The sequence below is a fragment of the Salvelinus namaycush genome, chromosome 16 (genome assembly GCF_016432855.1).
Source record: "Salvelinus namaycush isolate Seneca chromosome 16, SaNama_1.0, whole genome shotgun sequence".
NCBI classification, from domain to species: Eukaryota; Metazoa; Chordata; class Actinopteri; order Salmoniformes; family Salmonidae; genus Salvelinus; species Salvelinus namaycush.
Window position 1 is genome coordinate 5,627,864 of NC_052322.1, and position 18,154 is coordinate 5,646,017.

General features: G+C 42.2%; 1 protein-coding gene across 1 annotated transcript in view; it reads right to left on the reverse strand.

The window, feature by feature from the left end:
- LOC120060862 (cadherin-related family member 1-like) overlaps nucleotides 1-18,154 on the reverse strand; it is a 95,228-nt gene that overhangs the window by 24,045 nt on the left and 53,029 nt on the right. Inside the window, exons 12-14 of the mRNA XM_039010273.1 lie at nucleotides 11,861-12,013; nucleotides 2,479-2,643; nucleotides 1,615-1,682 (exon numbers count right to left, since the gene is read on the reverse strand). Coding sequence (XP_038866201.1) covers nucleotides 1,615-1,682; nucleotides 2,479-2,643; nucleotides 11,861-12,013 — 386 coding nt within the window. The remainder of the gene's footprint in view (nucleotides 1-1,614; nucleotides 1,683-2,478; nucleotides 2,644-11,860; nucleotides 12,014-18,154) is intronic.

An 18,154-nucleotide genomic window follows, 5' to 3' on the forward strand; every position in this document is an offset into this window, starting at 1 on the left:
GGGTACCAACGTCCTACAGCACATTGTCTTGGAGCCTGGCTGGGTACCAACGTACTACAGCACATTGTCTTGGAGCCTGGCTGGGTACCAACGTCCTACAGCACATTGTCTTGGAGCCTGGCTGGGTACCAATGTCCTACAGCACATTGTCTTGGAGCCTGGCTGGGTACCAACGTCCTACAGCACATTGTCTTGGAGCCTGGCTGGGTACCAACGTACTACAGCACATTGTCTTGGAGCCTGGATGGGTACCAACGTCCTACAGCACATTGTCTTGGAGCCTGGCTGGGTACCAATGTCCTACAGCACATTGTCTTGGAGCCTGGCTGGGTACCAACGTCCTACAGCACATTGTCTTGGAGCCTGGCTGGGTACCAACGTACTACAGCACATTGTCTTGGAGCCTGGATGGGTACCAACGTCCTACAGCACATTGTCTTGGAGCCTGGCTGGGTACCAATGTCCTACAGCACATTGTCTTGGAGCCTGGCTGGGTACCAACGTCCTACAGCACATTGTCTTGGAGCCTGGCTGGGTACCAACGTCCTACAGAACATTGTCTTGGAGCCTGGCTGGGTACCAACGTCCTACAGCACATTGTCTTGACGGGCTCGGTTTGGAATCGGTGTGAAAAAAAACAGGTAAAAGGCTCTAAATAGGTTTGTGATTTCAAAATTCTGACAAATGAGCAGTGTAAAATACAAACATTTAGGAAAAGTCAGGGAAGGAGCAGGACATTGCTCTTTTGGGGGGGGCGATTATTTTTATTTACAAAACAAATGTCAATGCCTGTTGGCCTATGGCGATTATTGTGTTAAGTGGGGGTAAAATGTTCAAAATGTTACAGGAATTTACAAAGCTTAGGACAGAGATGGGCAGTATTTCTGTTACATGTATTTGAAATATGTATTTCAATTACTTTTTAGTATTTTGCCATTTGTTTTACACTGGGCTCTGTTTGAAATCTAATAAAAGAGAGCAGAATGAAAATACAAGCAAATCCTCAGAAAGGCCAGTAAGCTTATGTGAATGCACAATAAAGGAGGTATGTTCAACTATAAAAAGAGAATCATGGAAATGTAAGGCCACTGCAATTATCCACAGCTTACAGTGAGGTATCTACTTTAGTGCTCACTCATAGATCTCTGCCAGCACCTTATTGTTTAACATACTGGTTGAATTTGAGTTTGCCTCAAAGTGAACCATTACTTTTAGATCAGGTTCATTTGAGCTACCATTTTCATACATTATTTGTTTCATCATCATTGATTCAGCATAACCACAAGTGTTCATTTATTTTTGTTTATTTATCTATTTATTAACACTCTTTTGGCAAAATCTTAGATGTTCCTATAATAAAATAACCCTCTACTTCGTTGTCATTTTCATACCAGACAAGGGCCATTTTGTGTGGTGAGCCTGGGCGTATTCTTCTCCGTATTGATAAATATTTTACATCGCCCACTGATAATGTCACGTAAGGGTTTTTTTCTGGTCAGCTGGATCCTCAACAACTAGTATATCTACTGAATCGCTGGCTCTTTATTGACAATCACTCCACGGATATATATATATACTGTATATATGAGAGAGAGAGTGAGAGAGACTACTCACAAGTCAGCCCCTGAGCCGTAGATTGAGTACTTGACTTCTCCCCAAAAGCCTGAATCTGGATCTGTTGCCTATGTGTGTGAGAGAGAGAGACAGAGAGACAAATAACACAAAACAAGACATACATTTGATTAGACACCAACGTTTCTTGACGCCCAAATCCCCTAATCAAGGTAGACAATAACATGAGGTCACCTACACTGTAAAGTAAGGTTATTATAGTTTTTGGATTTTGTATTTGTTTTTATTTCTATTCGTTTTTAGATTTTTATTTTAAATTCTATTTAGTTTCAGTTTGTTTCCAGAGGTGATTTAGTTGTTTTTATTTAGTTTCGTGTTGCATAAAAACATTTCTATTTCGTTTTTATATTATTTCGTTTCAGTGTTAGGGACTGAAAGTAGCCTCTGCATGGGAAGCTAGGAGCCATTTACAATATGTGTTGTAGGCCTATCGTTTTTTTGGCATGCCTAACTGTACACGTGCCAAATAGCCTACACGCCAATCGGCAAATGCTTATGGGAACAGGCAGAAAAAGGTAAGTTGATCCATGGAGGCAAAAAGGACATGGTCGGAGTTTACATTACAGGATGTAATGCAACAAAATAGGAAAAACGCCAAGGGGGATTAATACTTTTGCAAGGCACTGTATTACACAACAAAATTAAAGTGAGAGCCATCTGGCAGTTTACCTCCCCTTGCTTTATCTACATGTTTTTACATATTATTCTAACCCAATATTTAGAGAATAGATGTCTCAATTCATAATTTTGCACAAATCTCCATGCCTCCGCCTAGAGTGAATGACGTACATGGGCTTTGGGATGTATTTTTTAGGTGGGATAGAATGGGAATGGGGTGAGACTTACGGTCACAGACACAACATTGGAGTTGCCGGGAGAGTTTTCTGGAATTCTGGCGATGTAGTAAACGGAAGAGAACTTGGGAGCGTTGTCGTTGGTGTCGAGAAGATGTATGACGATGTCCGCTGTGGCGCTGAATCTTTCTGGTGTGTCCATCTCCACGGCAAGAAGCTAAGAGAATAAAATTGTCAGTCACACAAGTTTGGCATTCCCTTAGTCATTCATACTTCATATGAAGAGGTATACAAAAAGTGCCTTGCAAAAGTATTCGTCCCCTGTTGGCGTTTTTCCTATTTTTCTGCATTACAACCTGTAAATTAAATATATTTTTATTTGGATTTCATGTAATGGTCAAACACAAAATAGGCCAAATTGGTGAAAAGAAATGAACAAAGAACCCTGAAGGAGCTGCAAAGCTCCACATCGGAGATTGGAGAATCTGTCCTCAGGACCACTTTAAGCCGTACACTCCACAGAGCTGGGATTTATGGAAGTGTGGCCAGAAAAAAAGCCATTTCTGAAAGAAAAAAATAAGAAAACACGTTTGGTGTTCACCAAAAGGCATATGGGAGTCTCTCCAAAGAAATGAAAGAAGGTACTCTGGTCAGATGAGACTAAAATGTAGCTTTTTGGCCATCAAGGAAAACGCTACGTCTGGCGCAAACCCAACACCTCTCATCATCCCGAGAATACCATCCCCACAGTGAAGCATGGTGGTGGCAGCATCATGCTGTGGGGATGTTTTTCCATCGGCAGGGACTGGGAAACTGGTCAGAATTGAAAGAGTGATGGACGGCGCTAAATACAGGGAAATTCTTGAGGGAAACCTGTTTCAGTCTTCGAGAGATTTGAGGCTGGGATGGAGGTTCACCTCCCAGTAGGGCAATAACCCTAGCATACTGCTAAAGCAACACTCCAGTGGTTTAAGGGGAAACATTTAAATGTCTTGGAATGGCCTAGTCAAAGGCCAGACCTAAATCCAATTGAAAATCTGTGGTATGACTTAAAAATTGCTGTACACCAGCAGAAACCATCCAACTTGAAGGAGCTGGAGCAGTTTTGCCTTGAAGAATGGGCAAAAATCCCAGTGGCTAGATGTGCCAAGCTTATAGAGATATACCCCAAGAGACTTGCAGCTGTAATTGCTGCAAAATGTGGCTCTACAAAGTATTGACTTTGCAGGGGGTGAATAGTTATGCAAGCTCAAATTTTCTGTTTTTTTGTCTTATTTCTTGTTTGTTTCACAAAAAAATATATTTTGCATTTTCAAAGTGTTAGGCATGTTGTGTAAATAAAATGATACTCCCCAAAAATCTATTTTAATTCCAGGGTGTAAGGCAACAAAATAGGAAAAATGCCATTTCGGTTGAATACTTTCACAAGCCACTGTAAGGCACACCTTTTTGAAACCAATTATGACACTTTTATGAATATTGCAGGATCATTCATACCACATTAATTATATTCACAACATCTCATAAGAGGTCTTCTAAATATACAGTTGAATTCGGCAGTTTACATAGACTTAGGTTGTAGTCATTAAAACTCATGTTTCAACCACTCCACAAATTTCTTGTTATCAAACTATAGTTTTGGCAAGTCGGTTAGGACATCTACTTTGTGCGACACAAGTCATTTTCCCAACAATTGTTTACAGACAGATTATTTCACTTATAATTCACTGTATCACAATTCCAGTGGGTCAGATGTTTACATACGCAGAGTTGACTGTGCCTTTAAACAGCTAGGAAAATTCCAGAAAATGATGGCGTGGCTTTAGAAGCTTCTGATAGGCTAATTTACATAATTTGAGTAAATTGGAGGTGTAGCTGTTGATTTATTTCAAGGCCTACCTTCAAACTCAGTGCCTCTTTGCTTTACATCGTGGGAAAATCAAAAGACATCAGCCAAAAACAATTGTACACCTCCACAAGTCGGTTTCATCCTTGGGAGCAAGTTCCAAACGCCTGAAGGTACCACGTTCATCTGTACAAACAATTGTACGCAAGTATAAACACCATGGGACCACACAGCCGTCATACCGATAAGGAAGACGACGCATTCTGTCTCCTAGAGATGAATGTACTTTGGTGCGAAAAGTACAAATCAATCCTAGAACAACAGCAAAGGACCTTGTGAAGATGCTGGAGGAAATAGGTACAAAAGTATCTGTATCCACAGTAAAACAAGTCCTATATCGACTTATCCTGGAAGGCCGCTCAGCAAGGAAGAAGCCACTGCTCCAAAACCACCATAAAAAAGAAAGACTACAGTTTGAACTGCAAATGGGGACAAAGATCGTACTTTTTGGTGAAATGTCTTCTGGTCTGATTAAACAAAAATAGAACTGTTTGGCCACAATGACCATCATTATGTTTGGAGGAAAAAGGAGGAGGCTTGCAAGCCGAAGAACACCATCCCAACCGTGAAGCACGGTGAAGCAACATCTCAAGACAACAGTCAGGAAGTTAAAGCTTGGTTGCAAATGGGTCTTCCAAATTGACAATGACACCAAGCATACTTCCAAAGATCTGGCAAAACGGCTTAAGACAACAAAGTCAAGGTATTGGAGTGGCCATCACAAAGCCCTGACCTCAATCCTATAGAAAATTTGTGGGCAGAACTGAAAAATTGTGTGCGAGCAAGGAGGCCTACAAACCTGACTCAGTTACACCAGCTCTGTCAGGAGGAATGGGACAAAATTCACCCAACTTATTGCGGGAAGCTTGTGGAAGGCTACCCGAAACCTTTGACCCAAGTTCAACAATTTAAAGGCAATGTTACCAAATACTAATTGGGTGTATGTAAACTTCTGACCCACTGGGAATGTGATGAAAGAAATAAAAGCTGAAATAAATCATTCTCTCTACTATTATTCTGATATTTCACATTCTTAAAATAAAGTGGTGATCCTAACTGACCTAAAACAGGGAATTTTTACTGGGATTAAATGTCAGGAATTGTGAAAAACTGAGTATAAAGGTGTTTGGCTAAGGTGTACGTAAAGTTCCGACTTCAACTGTAAGTCCCTTTTCATTATAGTACAAAAATATATTTTATTCGGAAAATCTGTTGGGAGTGGTTGTTGGTGTTACTGACGGGGGTTCAAGCCCAGGACTCCTTCACACCACAATATTGTGTTAGCCTTCTGAAATTAAGGCTAAGCATTAGTTTGTGCAGATAATGAAAGTCTTCAGACCTCAGCTAAGTTGCTTTCCACCACATAACAATGGACTGTCAGATGGGCAACTGGGATTATTGCATTGCTTTTATTGTGCCAGTCAAGCTTAATCAAGAACAGCTATCTAATGTATTTGAAAGATACTACACCCAGGGCTGGTGCGATCCAATACTGCCATTGTGGCCTTGAGCAAGAACTCCTAAACTGCTACATGGGTAATGCTGTAAGAATGACCCTGTGCTGCTCCTTTCTGTTAGAATAATGTCTGTGAGTATAACAGAACTGATATGGCAGGCGAAAACCCGAGGAAAATCCATCCAGGAAGTACTATTATTTTGAAAGGCTGTTTTTCCATTGGACCCAGTTCACGAGCGCTGTGGCTTCCTCTACATGTGGCCAGTCTTTAGGCATTGTTTCAGGCGTTTACTCTGAAAAATGAGGGAGATACAGCACTTTCAATCAGAGGCCAGTGGAAATTTCCAGACATCAGCCATGATCGGGAACGCGCCTTTCTTGTTTCTCCTTTCCTATTGACGAAGCTTTTGTCCGGTTGAAATATTATTGATTATTTATGACAAAAACAACCGGAGGATTGATTTTAAACATCGTTTGGCATGTTTAAACTTTTATTGTACTTTTTAAAAACTTTTAGCCTGGACTTTAAGCATTCGGATTACTGGACAAAACTCGCAAACAAAAAGGAGGTTTAATGTAATTTTGTATTGCTGTTGACTCCAACATGGCGGATAAATGTTGTTAAATCTGAGCGCCGTCTCAGATTATTGCATGGTGTGCTTTTTATGTAAAGTTTTTTTTTTAAATCTGACACAGCGGTTGCATTAAGAACAAGTGTTTTAATTCTGTGTAAAACATGTATCTTTCATCAAAGTTTATGATGAGTATTTCTGTTATTTGACGTGGCTCTCTGCAATTACTCCGGATATTTTGGAGGCATTTCTGAACATGGCGCCAATGTAAACCGAGATTTGTGGATATAAATATGCACATTATCAAACAAAACATAAATGTATTGTGTAACATGATGTCCTATGAGTGTCATCTGATGAAGATCATCAAAGGTTAGTGATTCATTTGATCTCTATTTCTGCTTTTTGTGACTACTATCTTTTGCTGGGAAAATGGCTGTGTTTTTCTGTGGCTATGTACTGAGCTAACATAATTGTTTGGTGTGCTTTCCCCGTAAATCCTTTTTGAAATCAGACATGTTGGCTGGATTCACAACATGTGTATCTTTAATTTGGTGTCTTTCATGTGTGATTTCATGAAAGATTGATTTTTATAGTAATATATTTGAATTTGGCGCGCTACATTTTTTCTGGATTTTGCCCAAGTGGGACGCTAGCGTCCCACCTATCCCAGAGAAGTTAAGCGAATTGGTATATCGCTGATTCATAATTTATGCTAGGGTTCATGCAGATTTCCAAGAGTTTGCGACATTTGGAATGAGACTGATAAAAGGTAAACAATGTATTATTAATGACAGATTGATGACTGAAATGTGAGAGGTATTTATATCTGTAATAGTTAACTTGGAAAACGGTAACTCGTTAAATAAACCTTTTCTGTGGTGCCCCAAGATTGCGAATGAGTCAATTGTTCAGGATTAATTTAATCATCATAATAATTAAACATAGTTAAAACATGTTGGTATTACAGACTCGGACAGGGAGAGGTTGACAATGTCAATGAAGGCACTTGCTAGTTGGGCAACGCATGCTCGCAGTACACGTCCTGGTAATCTGTCTGGCCCTGTGGCCTTGTGAATGTTGACCTGTCTAAAGGTCTTACTCACATTGGCTGCAGAGAGGGTGATCACACAGTCTTCTGGCACAGCTGGTGCTCTCATGCATGTTTCATTATTATTTGCCTCGAAGCGAGCATAGAAGTAGTTTAGCTCGTCCGGTAGGCATGTGTCACTGGGCAGCTCTCGGCAGTGCTTCCCTTTGTAGTCTGTAATGGTTTGCAGGCCCTGACACATCCGACGAGCGTCAGAGCCGGTGTAGTACAACTTGTTCTTAGTCCTGTATTGATGCTTTGCCTGTTTGATGGTTCATCGGAGGGCATACAGAGGGCATAGTGGGATTTCTTATAAGCTTCCGGTTTAGAGTCCCGCTCCTTGAAAGCGGCAGTTCTAGCCTTTAGCTCAGTGCGGATGCTGCCTGTAATCCATGGTTTCACAGAGACAGGGAGGTTTTAGTCTGCAGAAACAACTTTACCAAGACAGAAATTAAACATAACAAAGAAAATCACTTAGGTTTAGCCTGGTCCTTCTTTTCTACTGTGGCTTGGTGTCGGTCTCTCCCCGTTCCCTCTCACGGTGTGCCACCGTGCTCCTTTTATTTGGCCTCCATGGCTGGTTGGCACTTTCTTCTAATTACCTCCACTTAGAGCTGTCCGTGTCGGGGTTCCCAGCTCCCATATTCCCAGCAGAGGGAGCCAATGTCGCCTCACGTACCTCCCCTCTATTACCATCCCCCGGGGTAGACCTCCTGGGAAGCCTGACTGGGAGGGAGGTATGCTAAGGGCTAGGTTTGCATCCCTCCAGGATAGGGCGTCCGCATTGCCGTGCCCCCAACCTGTGGATGACAGAGAAAGAGAATCGCTGTAAGGACAGGAACCAGTGGGTGACACGGTCATTCGTGTCCTTACCTCTTGCCATCCACACAAGGGGGGTATGGTCAGTAGTCAGGGTGAACTTCCTCCTGAGGAGGTAATACTTGAGGGTGTCCAGTGCCCACTTCATGGCGAGGCACTCCTTCGACAATCGAGTATTTATTCTCCCTCGGTAGGAGTTTCCTGCTGACATACATGATGGGGTGCTCCTCACCTTCCTGCTCTGGGACAAAACGGCTCCTACCCCTGTGTCAGACGCGTCTGTCTGGACCAGGAGGATTTTTGAGAAGTACGGGGTGACGAGTGTCGGGTGCGAACATAGTGCATCCGTCAGGGCTTGGAACCCTGCCTCTGTGTCCTCCGTCCATCGCACCGTCTGGGGTAGTCATACCTTTGTTAAGTATGTGAGGGGAGAAGCTATAGCAGCAAAGTTATGTACAAATCTACTGTAGTACCCTGCTAACCCCAGGAATGACTTCCCCTGCTTCTTGGTTCGGGGGACCGGCCATCCCCTAATGGCAGCAATTTTTTTTCAATCTTGGGGTTTGACATTTGCCCTCCTGATCTGATAGCCCAGGTACTCCACCTCGACGTAGCCCAGCTTGCACTTGTGGGGGTTCGCGGTCAGACCTGCATCCCTTAGTGCATCCACCACGGCCTGTAACCTACAAAGATGTGACTCCCAGCTGTCACTGTGCACAATTATGTAATCCAGATAAGCAGTGGCGTACTCACTGTGCGGCCGCAGGACGCGGTCCATGAGTCGCTGAAAAGTCGCTGGTGCCCCGTGGAGCCCGAAAGGCTCCCAGGGGTGGAGAAGGCAGTCTTCTCCCGGAAGGCCGCTGCCAGTGGCACCTGCCAGTACCCCTTCGTCAGGTCCAAGGTGCTGACGTATCTCGCCATCCCCAAGCGGTCGATCAGTTCGTCCACCCGGGGCATGGGGTAGGCATCACATTTACTGACCTCGTTCAGGCCCCGGAAGTCATTACAGAAGCGGATGGGTCCGTCTTCTCTACTGTGGCTTGGAGTCAGTCTCTCCCCCTTCTCTCCCTCGGTGTGCCTCTGTGCTCCTTTTATTTGGCCTCCACGGCTGGTTGGCACTTTCCTCTAATTTCCTCAACTTAGAGCTGTCCGTGTCGGGATTCCCAGCTCCCGTAGTCCCAGCAGAGGGAGCAAACGTCGCCTCACGTACCTCCCCTTTATTACCATCCCCCGGGGTAGACCTCCTGGGATACCACAGTACGTACAGTCAGTGTGGGGACGACGTCATTGGTGCACTTATTGATGAAGCCAATGACAGATGTGGTGTACTCCTCAATGCCATTGGAGGAATCCCGGAACATATTCCAGTCTGTGCTAGCAAAACAGTCTTGTAGTTAGCATCTGCTTCATCTGACCACTTTTTTTATTGATCTTGTCACTGGTGCTTCCTGCTTTCATTTTTGATTCTAAGCAGGAATCAAGAGGATGGAAATATGGTCAGATTTGCAAAATGGAGGGCGAGGGAGAGCTTTGTATGCATCTCTGTGTGTGGAGTATAGGTGGTCCAGAGTTATTTTCCCTCTGGTTGCACATTTAATATCCTGATAGAAATGTGGTAAAACTGATTTACGTTTCCCTTCATTAAAGTCCCCGGCTACTAGGAGCGCCGCCTCTGAGTGAACGTTTCCTTGTTTGCTTATGGCGGAATACAGCTCATTCAATGCAATCTTAGTACCAGCCTCTGACTGTGGTGGTATGAAAACAGCTACAAAGAATATAGATGAAAACTCTCTCGGTAGGTAATGTGGTCTGCAACTTATCATGAGAAACTCTACCTCAGGCGAGCAATAGCTCGAGACGTCCTTAGATATTGAGCACCAGCTGTTGTTTACAAAAATACATAGACCGCCACCCCTTGTCTTACCAGACACCGCTGTTCTATCCTGCCGGTACATCGTATAACCAGCCAGCTGTATGTTGATATTGTCGTCGTTCAGCCACGACTCCGTGAAGCATAAGATGTTACAGTTTTTAATGCCCTGTTGGTAGTTTAATCTTCCCAATAACTTGTCCATTGTATTGTCCAAAGATTGCATGTTTGCTAGCACAATTGAGGGAAGTGGGGGTTTATTCGATCACCTCCGACTTCTCAGCAGGCAGCCCGCTCTCTGGACTCTCTTTCTCCACCTCCTCTTCCTGCAGATCACGGGGCTCTGATCCTGTTCCCGAGGGAGCCTTATATCCTCCGCCTCAGGCTCGTCAGAGTCGTGAAAGAAGAAAAGGGATTCTGCTAGTTCGTGGTGAGGAATTGCAGTCCTGATGTCTAGAAGTTATTTTCGGTCACAAGAGACGGTAGCGGCAACATTATGTACAAAAATAGTAAAAAAAATAAGTTACTGTTGGGGGAGCGTAAAATGTCTGCCTTCTTCTCCGGCGCCATCTTGCTGTGTTTGCATTCCGATTCTTGAATACATTGTAATGGACGCATGTGATGTGTATTAAAATACTTTTTTTAAAGGTTGTACTGATTATATGATGAGCTAATGCTAAGCTAATTGCTTGTTAGCTAATTTCCCCTTCTCAACATGCATACTGCAAACAGACCCAACTCATCTTGTCACATTTTCTTGACACGGAAAAACAAACATGGCAGCATGCACAAACTCTGGCCACCATCAAATGACTTCAGACTTTTAGAAAAGGTTTTACGCAATTATTTCGATCACTGATGAGCTCACCCATGATGTAATACATTGTAAATAGTAATTGCTATTATTTAATTTATTTTATGGATTCTGTCAGCTGAGAGTTAGCTAAATTTGACCGCTTGTGTTAGCTCACTCTTTCCTCAGCCAGCACTAGGACTAAGGTGGCCTACATTTTCCGATTTGGATAAGAATGCTGTTGTTACTTCAGTGAATGTCTGAACAGCTACATCCCCCAAAAAACTGCTCACATTTAGGAAATACAGTTGTAAAGATTGTTTGTGCAAAGTGTTTCTGTGAAAAAAATGTGGCCAGCTCAAAAACGGACTGTTGTGTCAATCATGAATAGACATTCTAATCGCACCGGTTTGAGCGTATGCTGTAGGGACCACTGTAGACCGATCACACCCGTTTACTGGTATGCATAAAAAATATTGATGTTCATCATCCCACTCAGCAACAAACAGTACATGCATCACACTGAATTTCACAACTATGAGCATTTTCACATATGAAATTGGCTACAATTGTTCGGTTCCTGGAGCGTTTGTGAGAATACCTGGTACTCTGGTCCTGGATCTTAGACCCGCTACTCACACAGGTCCAGGATTCGTTTCAGCCAAGATTAGCTTGTGTTTCATACATGCTTTAAAGCACAGTTCAGGGTACCAAATGCTCCAGGATCCAAATCATAAGGGGATATGTGAAAGCGCCCTATGTAATCTCGTGTAGATTCAGATTTTTATTGATTTTGTTTATCATCAAACCATTACTGGTATCAGATGTGTGAATAATGAATAGATAGCAGTGTGTAGGGATCTTGTAGAGACATAAGACTCAACTTTAACACAGACAGATAGACAGACAGAAAGACAGACAGACAGACCTTGAAGGTGAGGAAATGGAATTTCTCATAGTCCATGGCAGCAGAGTCCTCCACTAAGATGGTTACCTGGGCCTCATTGAGCACAGTCTGGGGAACCACCCGTAACATCCGCCCAGGACCAACAAGTCTGAGGTTGAATTTAGCATTGGACCCCTGCAGCACACAACCCAAGAGACATTCATTAGTGCTAATGCCACCAGCTTAACCAAGCTTACAACATGAGCAATTGGTGTACATTTTGAATATTTTGCAATGTTTTTCAGTGTCAGGGACTGGGAGACTAGTCAGGATCGAGGGAAAGATGAACGGTGCAAAGTACAGAGAGATCCTTGATGAAAACCTGCTCCAGAGACCTCAGGACCTCAGACTGGGGCCAAGGTTCACCTTCCAACAAGACAACAACCCTAAGCACACATCCAAGACAACGCAGGAATGGCTTCGAGACAAGTCTCGGAATGTCCTTGAGTGGCCCAGATCAACATCTCTGGAGAGACCTGAACATAGCTGTGTAGTGACGCTCCCCATCCAACCTGACAGAGCTTGAGAGGATCAGCAGACAAGAATGGGAGAAACTCCCCAAATACAGGTGTGCCAAGCTTGTAGCGTCATACCCAAGAAGATTCGAGGCAGTAATTGCTGCCATAGGTGCTTCAACAAAGTACTCAGTAAAGGGTCTGAATACTTATGTAAATGTAATATTTCATTTTTTTTATACATTTGCCCAAATTTCAAATTTCAAAATTGATTCAAACGTTTTATTTTGTCATTATGGGGTATTGTGTGTAGATTGAGGTGGGAAAAAACAATTGAATCAATTTTAGAATAAGGCTGTAACATAACAAAATGTGGAAAAAATCTAGTGGTCTGAAAATTTCCGAATGCAAAAATGAGTGAACTTCCCATTTAAACTGGTACAACAATTTCACTAACTTTTGGGACAAACACAACATATCACTGTGCGAAAAAGGTCCATATCAGGAGATATCTTTACTTGACACGTTTTCGATATACGTATTCTAGAGAATACAGACCATTTCTAATGCATATTTGGAGTTTTGTCCATATCCGGTCAAATTCTGAATCCAGGTGTGTCTTTTTGACATACATGACATTGGGATTATTCTGAATATCAAACATGGACAGGAAGTGGTTCCAATAGTTTTTCCACGATTCATTTTTCCCATAGGGAATTTTAGAAACACTTTAAATACGGGCTGTGTTTCGTGTAGGTTTACCCTGGAGTGACATTTTGATACGCGTGTTAATCTCTCTTTAAGTCAAAACTATAACTAGGCCATTCAGGAACATTCAATGTTGTCTTTGTAAGCAACTCCAGTGTATATTTGGTATAGTGTTTAAGGTTATTGTCCTGGTGAAAGGTGAAGTTCAGAAACACTTGAAATAAGGGCTGTGTTTCGTGTAAACTTACCCTGGTGTGACGTTTTGATAACCATTTAAATCTCTTTTGGACAAGGTGAGATATCTCATTTACATAAGTATACACACCCCTGAGTGGATATTGGAATCACCTTTGGCAGCAATTACAGCTGTGAGTCTTTCTGGGTAAGTCTATAAGAACTTTCCTCACCTGGATTGTACAATATTTGCATATTATTATTTTAGAAAATGTTTCAAGCTCTGTCAAGTTGGTTGATGATCATGGCCATTTTCAAGTCTTGCCATAGATTTTCAACACGATTTAAGTCAAAACTGTAACTAGGCCACTCAGGAACATTAAATGTAATCTTGGTAAACAACTCTAGTGTATATTTGGCCTAGTGTTTTAGGTTATTGTCCTGGTGAAAAGTGAATTAGTCTCCCACTGTCTGTTGGAAAGCAGACTGAACCAGGTTTTCCTTTAGGATTTTGCCTGTGGTTATTTTTATTCAGTTTCTGTTTATCCTAAAAAGTTCTCTATCCCTTGCCAATGACAAGCATACCCATAACATGATGCAGCCACCACCATGATGGAAAATATGAATAGTGGTACTTAGTGATGTGTTGTGTTGGATTTGCCCCAAGCATAACGCTTTGTATTCAGGAAAGTAAAAAAAAAAAAAAGCCACATTTTTGGCAGTTTTAATTTAGTGCCTTATTGCAAACTGGATGCATGTTCTGGATTTTTTTAATTCTGTACAGGCTTCCTTCTTTTCACTCTGTCATTTATGTTACTATTGTGGAGTATCTACAATGTTGTTGATCCATCCTCAGTTTTCTCCTATCACAGCCATTAACCTCTATAACTGTTTTATAGTCACCATTGGCCTCATCGTGAAATCCTTTCCGACAACTGAGTTAGGAAGACGCCTGTATCTTTGTAGTGACTGGGTGTATTGATGCACCATCCAAGTAATTAATAACTTCACCATGCTCAAAGGGATATTTAAAATCTACAATTTTTTATTTTTACCCATCTACCAATAGGTGCCCTTCTTTGCGAAGTATTGTAAAACCTCCCTGGTCTTTGTGGTTGAATCTGTGTTTGAAATGCACTGCTCGACTGAGGGACCTTACAGACAATTGTATGTGTGGGGTACAGAGATGACGTAGTCATTCAAAAATCATGTTAAAACCCTTTAGAACCCATAGCAGCCGCGAATGGCATTGTTTTTTTAACAAAAATATCTGTGTCAGAATATGAGTTGGCCTACTGTATGTTATCTGGCTGTGGGCCATGCCATAGGCTGTAGGCTTGTTCATTTAGCAGACAAGAATATCATAATTTAAAATAATTGAACTTAGCTGAATAAAATAGAAAGGATATTTTTCTCATACTGGAGCAAGTGTGCATATGAAGTGGCTATGTTGAGTGTAAAAGTGATCATTTGAAACAGGTCCTATACACTAGATTTCATTTTTTTTGGCAACTTTAGTTGTGAATGATACAAACCTTAGAATGACTTAGTAATCAAAACATACAGTATATGGGCTGCATGATGCAACTATAGGCTATTGAGGATTTGAGGGGAAAAAGCGTGTGCTCTTGCCTCAGGCTGCACAGCTGTTCTCTAATCAAGTGATCATATTTTCACCCATCAGACTATCCTCAATATAATCTTGTCTTTATTAATATGTATAATTACTTTAGATTTACAATGGCCCCATTATCAAATGGGCAGGAACAGGGGCAGGGGGAACAATTAATGACTTCGGTATACACTTGAATAGCGAATGGAGGCCACTTTTCCGCTGGTTCATTTTTTTTAATGCTACTTCAGTTTCATAGCAGAGCTGTGCTTCATATGAGCAGCTGAGAAATACATATAAGAACATGTATTGCACTCCACGCATCAACCACTGTTTGAGGAGCAGCAGTTGTTGTGATCAGTATTTGTAGTCAGTAGTTGTGTCGTCAGATGTCTGTTTGTGGTCAGAAGTTGTGTGGTTAATAGTTTTAGTCAATAGTTGTGTTCAGTAGTTGTGGTCAGTGATTGTGTTCAGTAGTTGTTTGGTTGTGTTCAGTAGTTGTGGTTAGTAGTTGTGTGGTTGTGTTCAGTAGTTGTGGTTAGTAGTTGTGTGATTTGGTCAGTTATTGGGGTTGTGGTCAGTAGTTGTGTGGTTCAGTAAGTGTGGTTAGAAGTGGTGTACTTGTGGTCAGTAGTTGTGGTCAGTAGTTGCGTGGTCTTGTTCAGTAGTTATTGTTAGTGGTTGTGTTGTTGTGATCAGTAGGTGTGTTGTCAGTAGTTGTGTGTTTGTGTCCAGTGGTTGTGATTATGGTCAGTAGTTGTGTGGTTGTGTTCAGTAGTTGTGTGGATGTGGCCAGCTGGCTGTGGTTGTGGTCAGTAGTTGTGTGGTTCAGTAAGTGTGGTTAGAAGTGGTGTACTTGTGGTCAGTAGTTGTGGTCAGGAGTTATTGTTAGTGGTTGTGCTGTTGTGGTCAGTAGTTATGTTTTCAGTAGTTGTGTGTTTGTGTTCAGTGGTTGTGGTTACGGCCCGTAGTCGTGTGGATGTGGTCAGTTGTTGTGTCCAGTTGTTGTGATCAGTAGTTATGTGGTGAGTAGTTGTTTTGTTGTGGTTAGTATTTATGTGGTTGTGGTCAATAGTTGTGTGTTTGTGGTCAGTGGTTGTGGTCAGTCATTGTGCCATCAGAAGGGGTGGTCAGTAGTTGTGTGGTTGTGTTCAGTAGTTCTGGTCTGTAGTTATGTGGTGAGTAATTGTGTTCAGTAGTTTTGTGGCTGTGGTCAGTAATTGTAGTTGGTATTTATGGTCTGGTGTTATGTGGCCAGTAATTATTTGTATGTGGTTTAGTAGTTGTGTTGTTGTGGTCAGTAATTGTGGTCAGTAGTTGTGTTGTTGTGGTCAGTAGTTATGTGGTTTTTACAGTAATTTTGGTCAATAGTTGTGTGTTTGTGGTCAGTGGTTTTGGTTGTGGTCAGTAGTTGTGTGGTTAGTAGGTGTAGTCAGTAGTTATCTGGTTATGGTCAGTAGTTGTGGTCCGTATTTGTGTGGTTGTGTTTATTATATGGGTGGTTGTGGTCAGTAGTTGTGTGGTTGTGGTCAGTAGTTGTGTGGTTGTGATCAGTAGTTGTGTGGTTGTGGTCAGTAGTTGTGGTCAGTAATTGTAGTTGGTAGTTATGGTCTGGTGTTATGTGGCCAGTAGTTATGTGTATGTGGTTTAGTAGTTGTGTGGTTGTGGTCAGTAATTGTGGTCAGTAGTTGCGTGGTTGTGGTCAGTAGTTATGTGGTTTACAGTAATTTTGGTCAATAGTTGTGTGTTTGTGGTCAGTGGTTGTGGTCAGTAGTTGTGTGGTTAGTAGTTGTAGTCAGTAGTTATCTGGTTATGGTCAGTCGTTGTGGTCAGTAGTTGTGGTCAGTAGTTGTGTGTTTGTTGTCAGTGGTTGTGGTTGTGGTCAATAGCTGTGTGTTTGTGGTCAGTGGTTGTGGTTGTGGTCAATAGCTGTGTGTTTGTGGTCAGTGGTTGTGGTTGTGGTCAGTAGTTGTGTGGTTGTGGTCAGTAGTTGTGTGGCTGTGGTCAGTAGTTATGGTCAGTAGTTGTGTGTTTGTGGTCAGTGGTTGTGGTTGTGGTTGTTGTCAGGAGTGGTGTGGTTAGTAGGTGTAGTCAGTAGTTATCTGGTTATGGTCAGTAGTTGTGTGGTTGTGGTCAGTGGTTGTGGTCAGTAGTGGTGTGGTTAGTAGGTGTAGTCAGTAGTTATCTGTTTATGGTCAGTAGTTGTGTGTTTGTGTTTATTATATGCGTGGTTGTGGTCAGTCGTTGTGGTCAGAAGTTAAGATCAGTGGTTGTCATCAGTAGACATGTGGTTGTGGTTAGTAGTTGTGGTCAGTAGTTGTGGTCGGTAGTTTTGTATGTCAGTAGTTTTGGTGGTCAGTAGTTTTGGTGGTCAGTAGTTTGTGTCAGTAGATTTGCTTTGTGGTCAGTAGTTGTTGTCAGTAGTTGTGTTATTGTGGTAGGTAGTTCTGTGGTTGTGGTCAGTAGTTGTGGTCAGTAGTTGTTTGGTTAAAGGTAGTCAGCAGTTGTAGTGCTCAGTAGTTATGGTAAGTAGCTGTGTTTTTGTGGTCAGTTGTTGTGGTCCCACGTTATGGTCAGCCATTGTGGTCAGTAGTTGTGTGGTCAGTAAGTGTGGTCAGTAAGTGTGTGGTTGTGGTCAATAGTTGTGGTCAGTAGGGGTGCTGGTGAGTAGGTAAGTGGTCAATATTTGTATGGTTGTGGTCAGTCGTTGTGTGGTTGTCGTCAGTAGTTGTTGTCAGTGGATGTGTGGTTGTGGTCAGTAGTTGTGAATGATAGTTTTGGTGTGAGTAGTTGTGTTCAGTAGTTGAGGTCGGTAGTTGTGGTCACATTGTGATTAGTAGTCATGGTCTGTTGTATGTGGTCAGTAGTTGTATGGACATGGTTTAGTGGTTGTGTGGTTGCTGTCAGTTGTTGTGGTCAGTAGTTGTGGTTGTGTGGTGGTGTTCAGTAGTTGTATGGTTGTGTTAAATAGTTCAATAGCAGTAGTCAGTAATTGCGGTTAGTAGTATTTAGTATTTGTGGTCAGTAGTTGTGGTGAGTAGTAGTGTTCAGTAGCTGTGTTGGGCTGTCAGTAGTTGTAGTCAGTAGTTATGATCTGTAGTTATGTGGTCAGTAGATGTGTGGCCGTTGTCGGTAATTTTGTGGTTGTGGTCAGTAAATGTGATCGGTAGTTGTGGTCAGTAGTTGGGTGGTTGTGTTCAGTGGTTGTGGTCAGTAGTAGTGGTCAGTTGTTAGTCATATTGTTTTCGATAGGTGTGTGGTTCAGTAGCTGTGTGTTCAGCAGTTGTGGTCAGTAGTAGTGGCCAGTTGTTAGTCATTTTGTTCAGT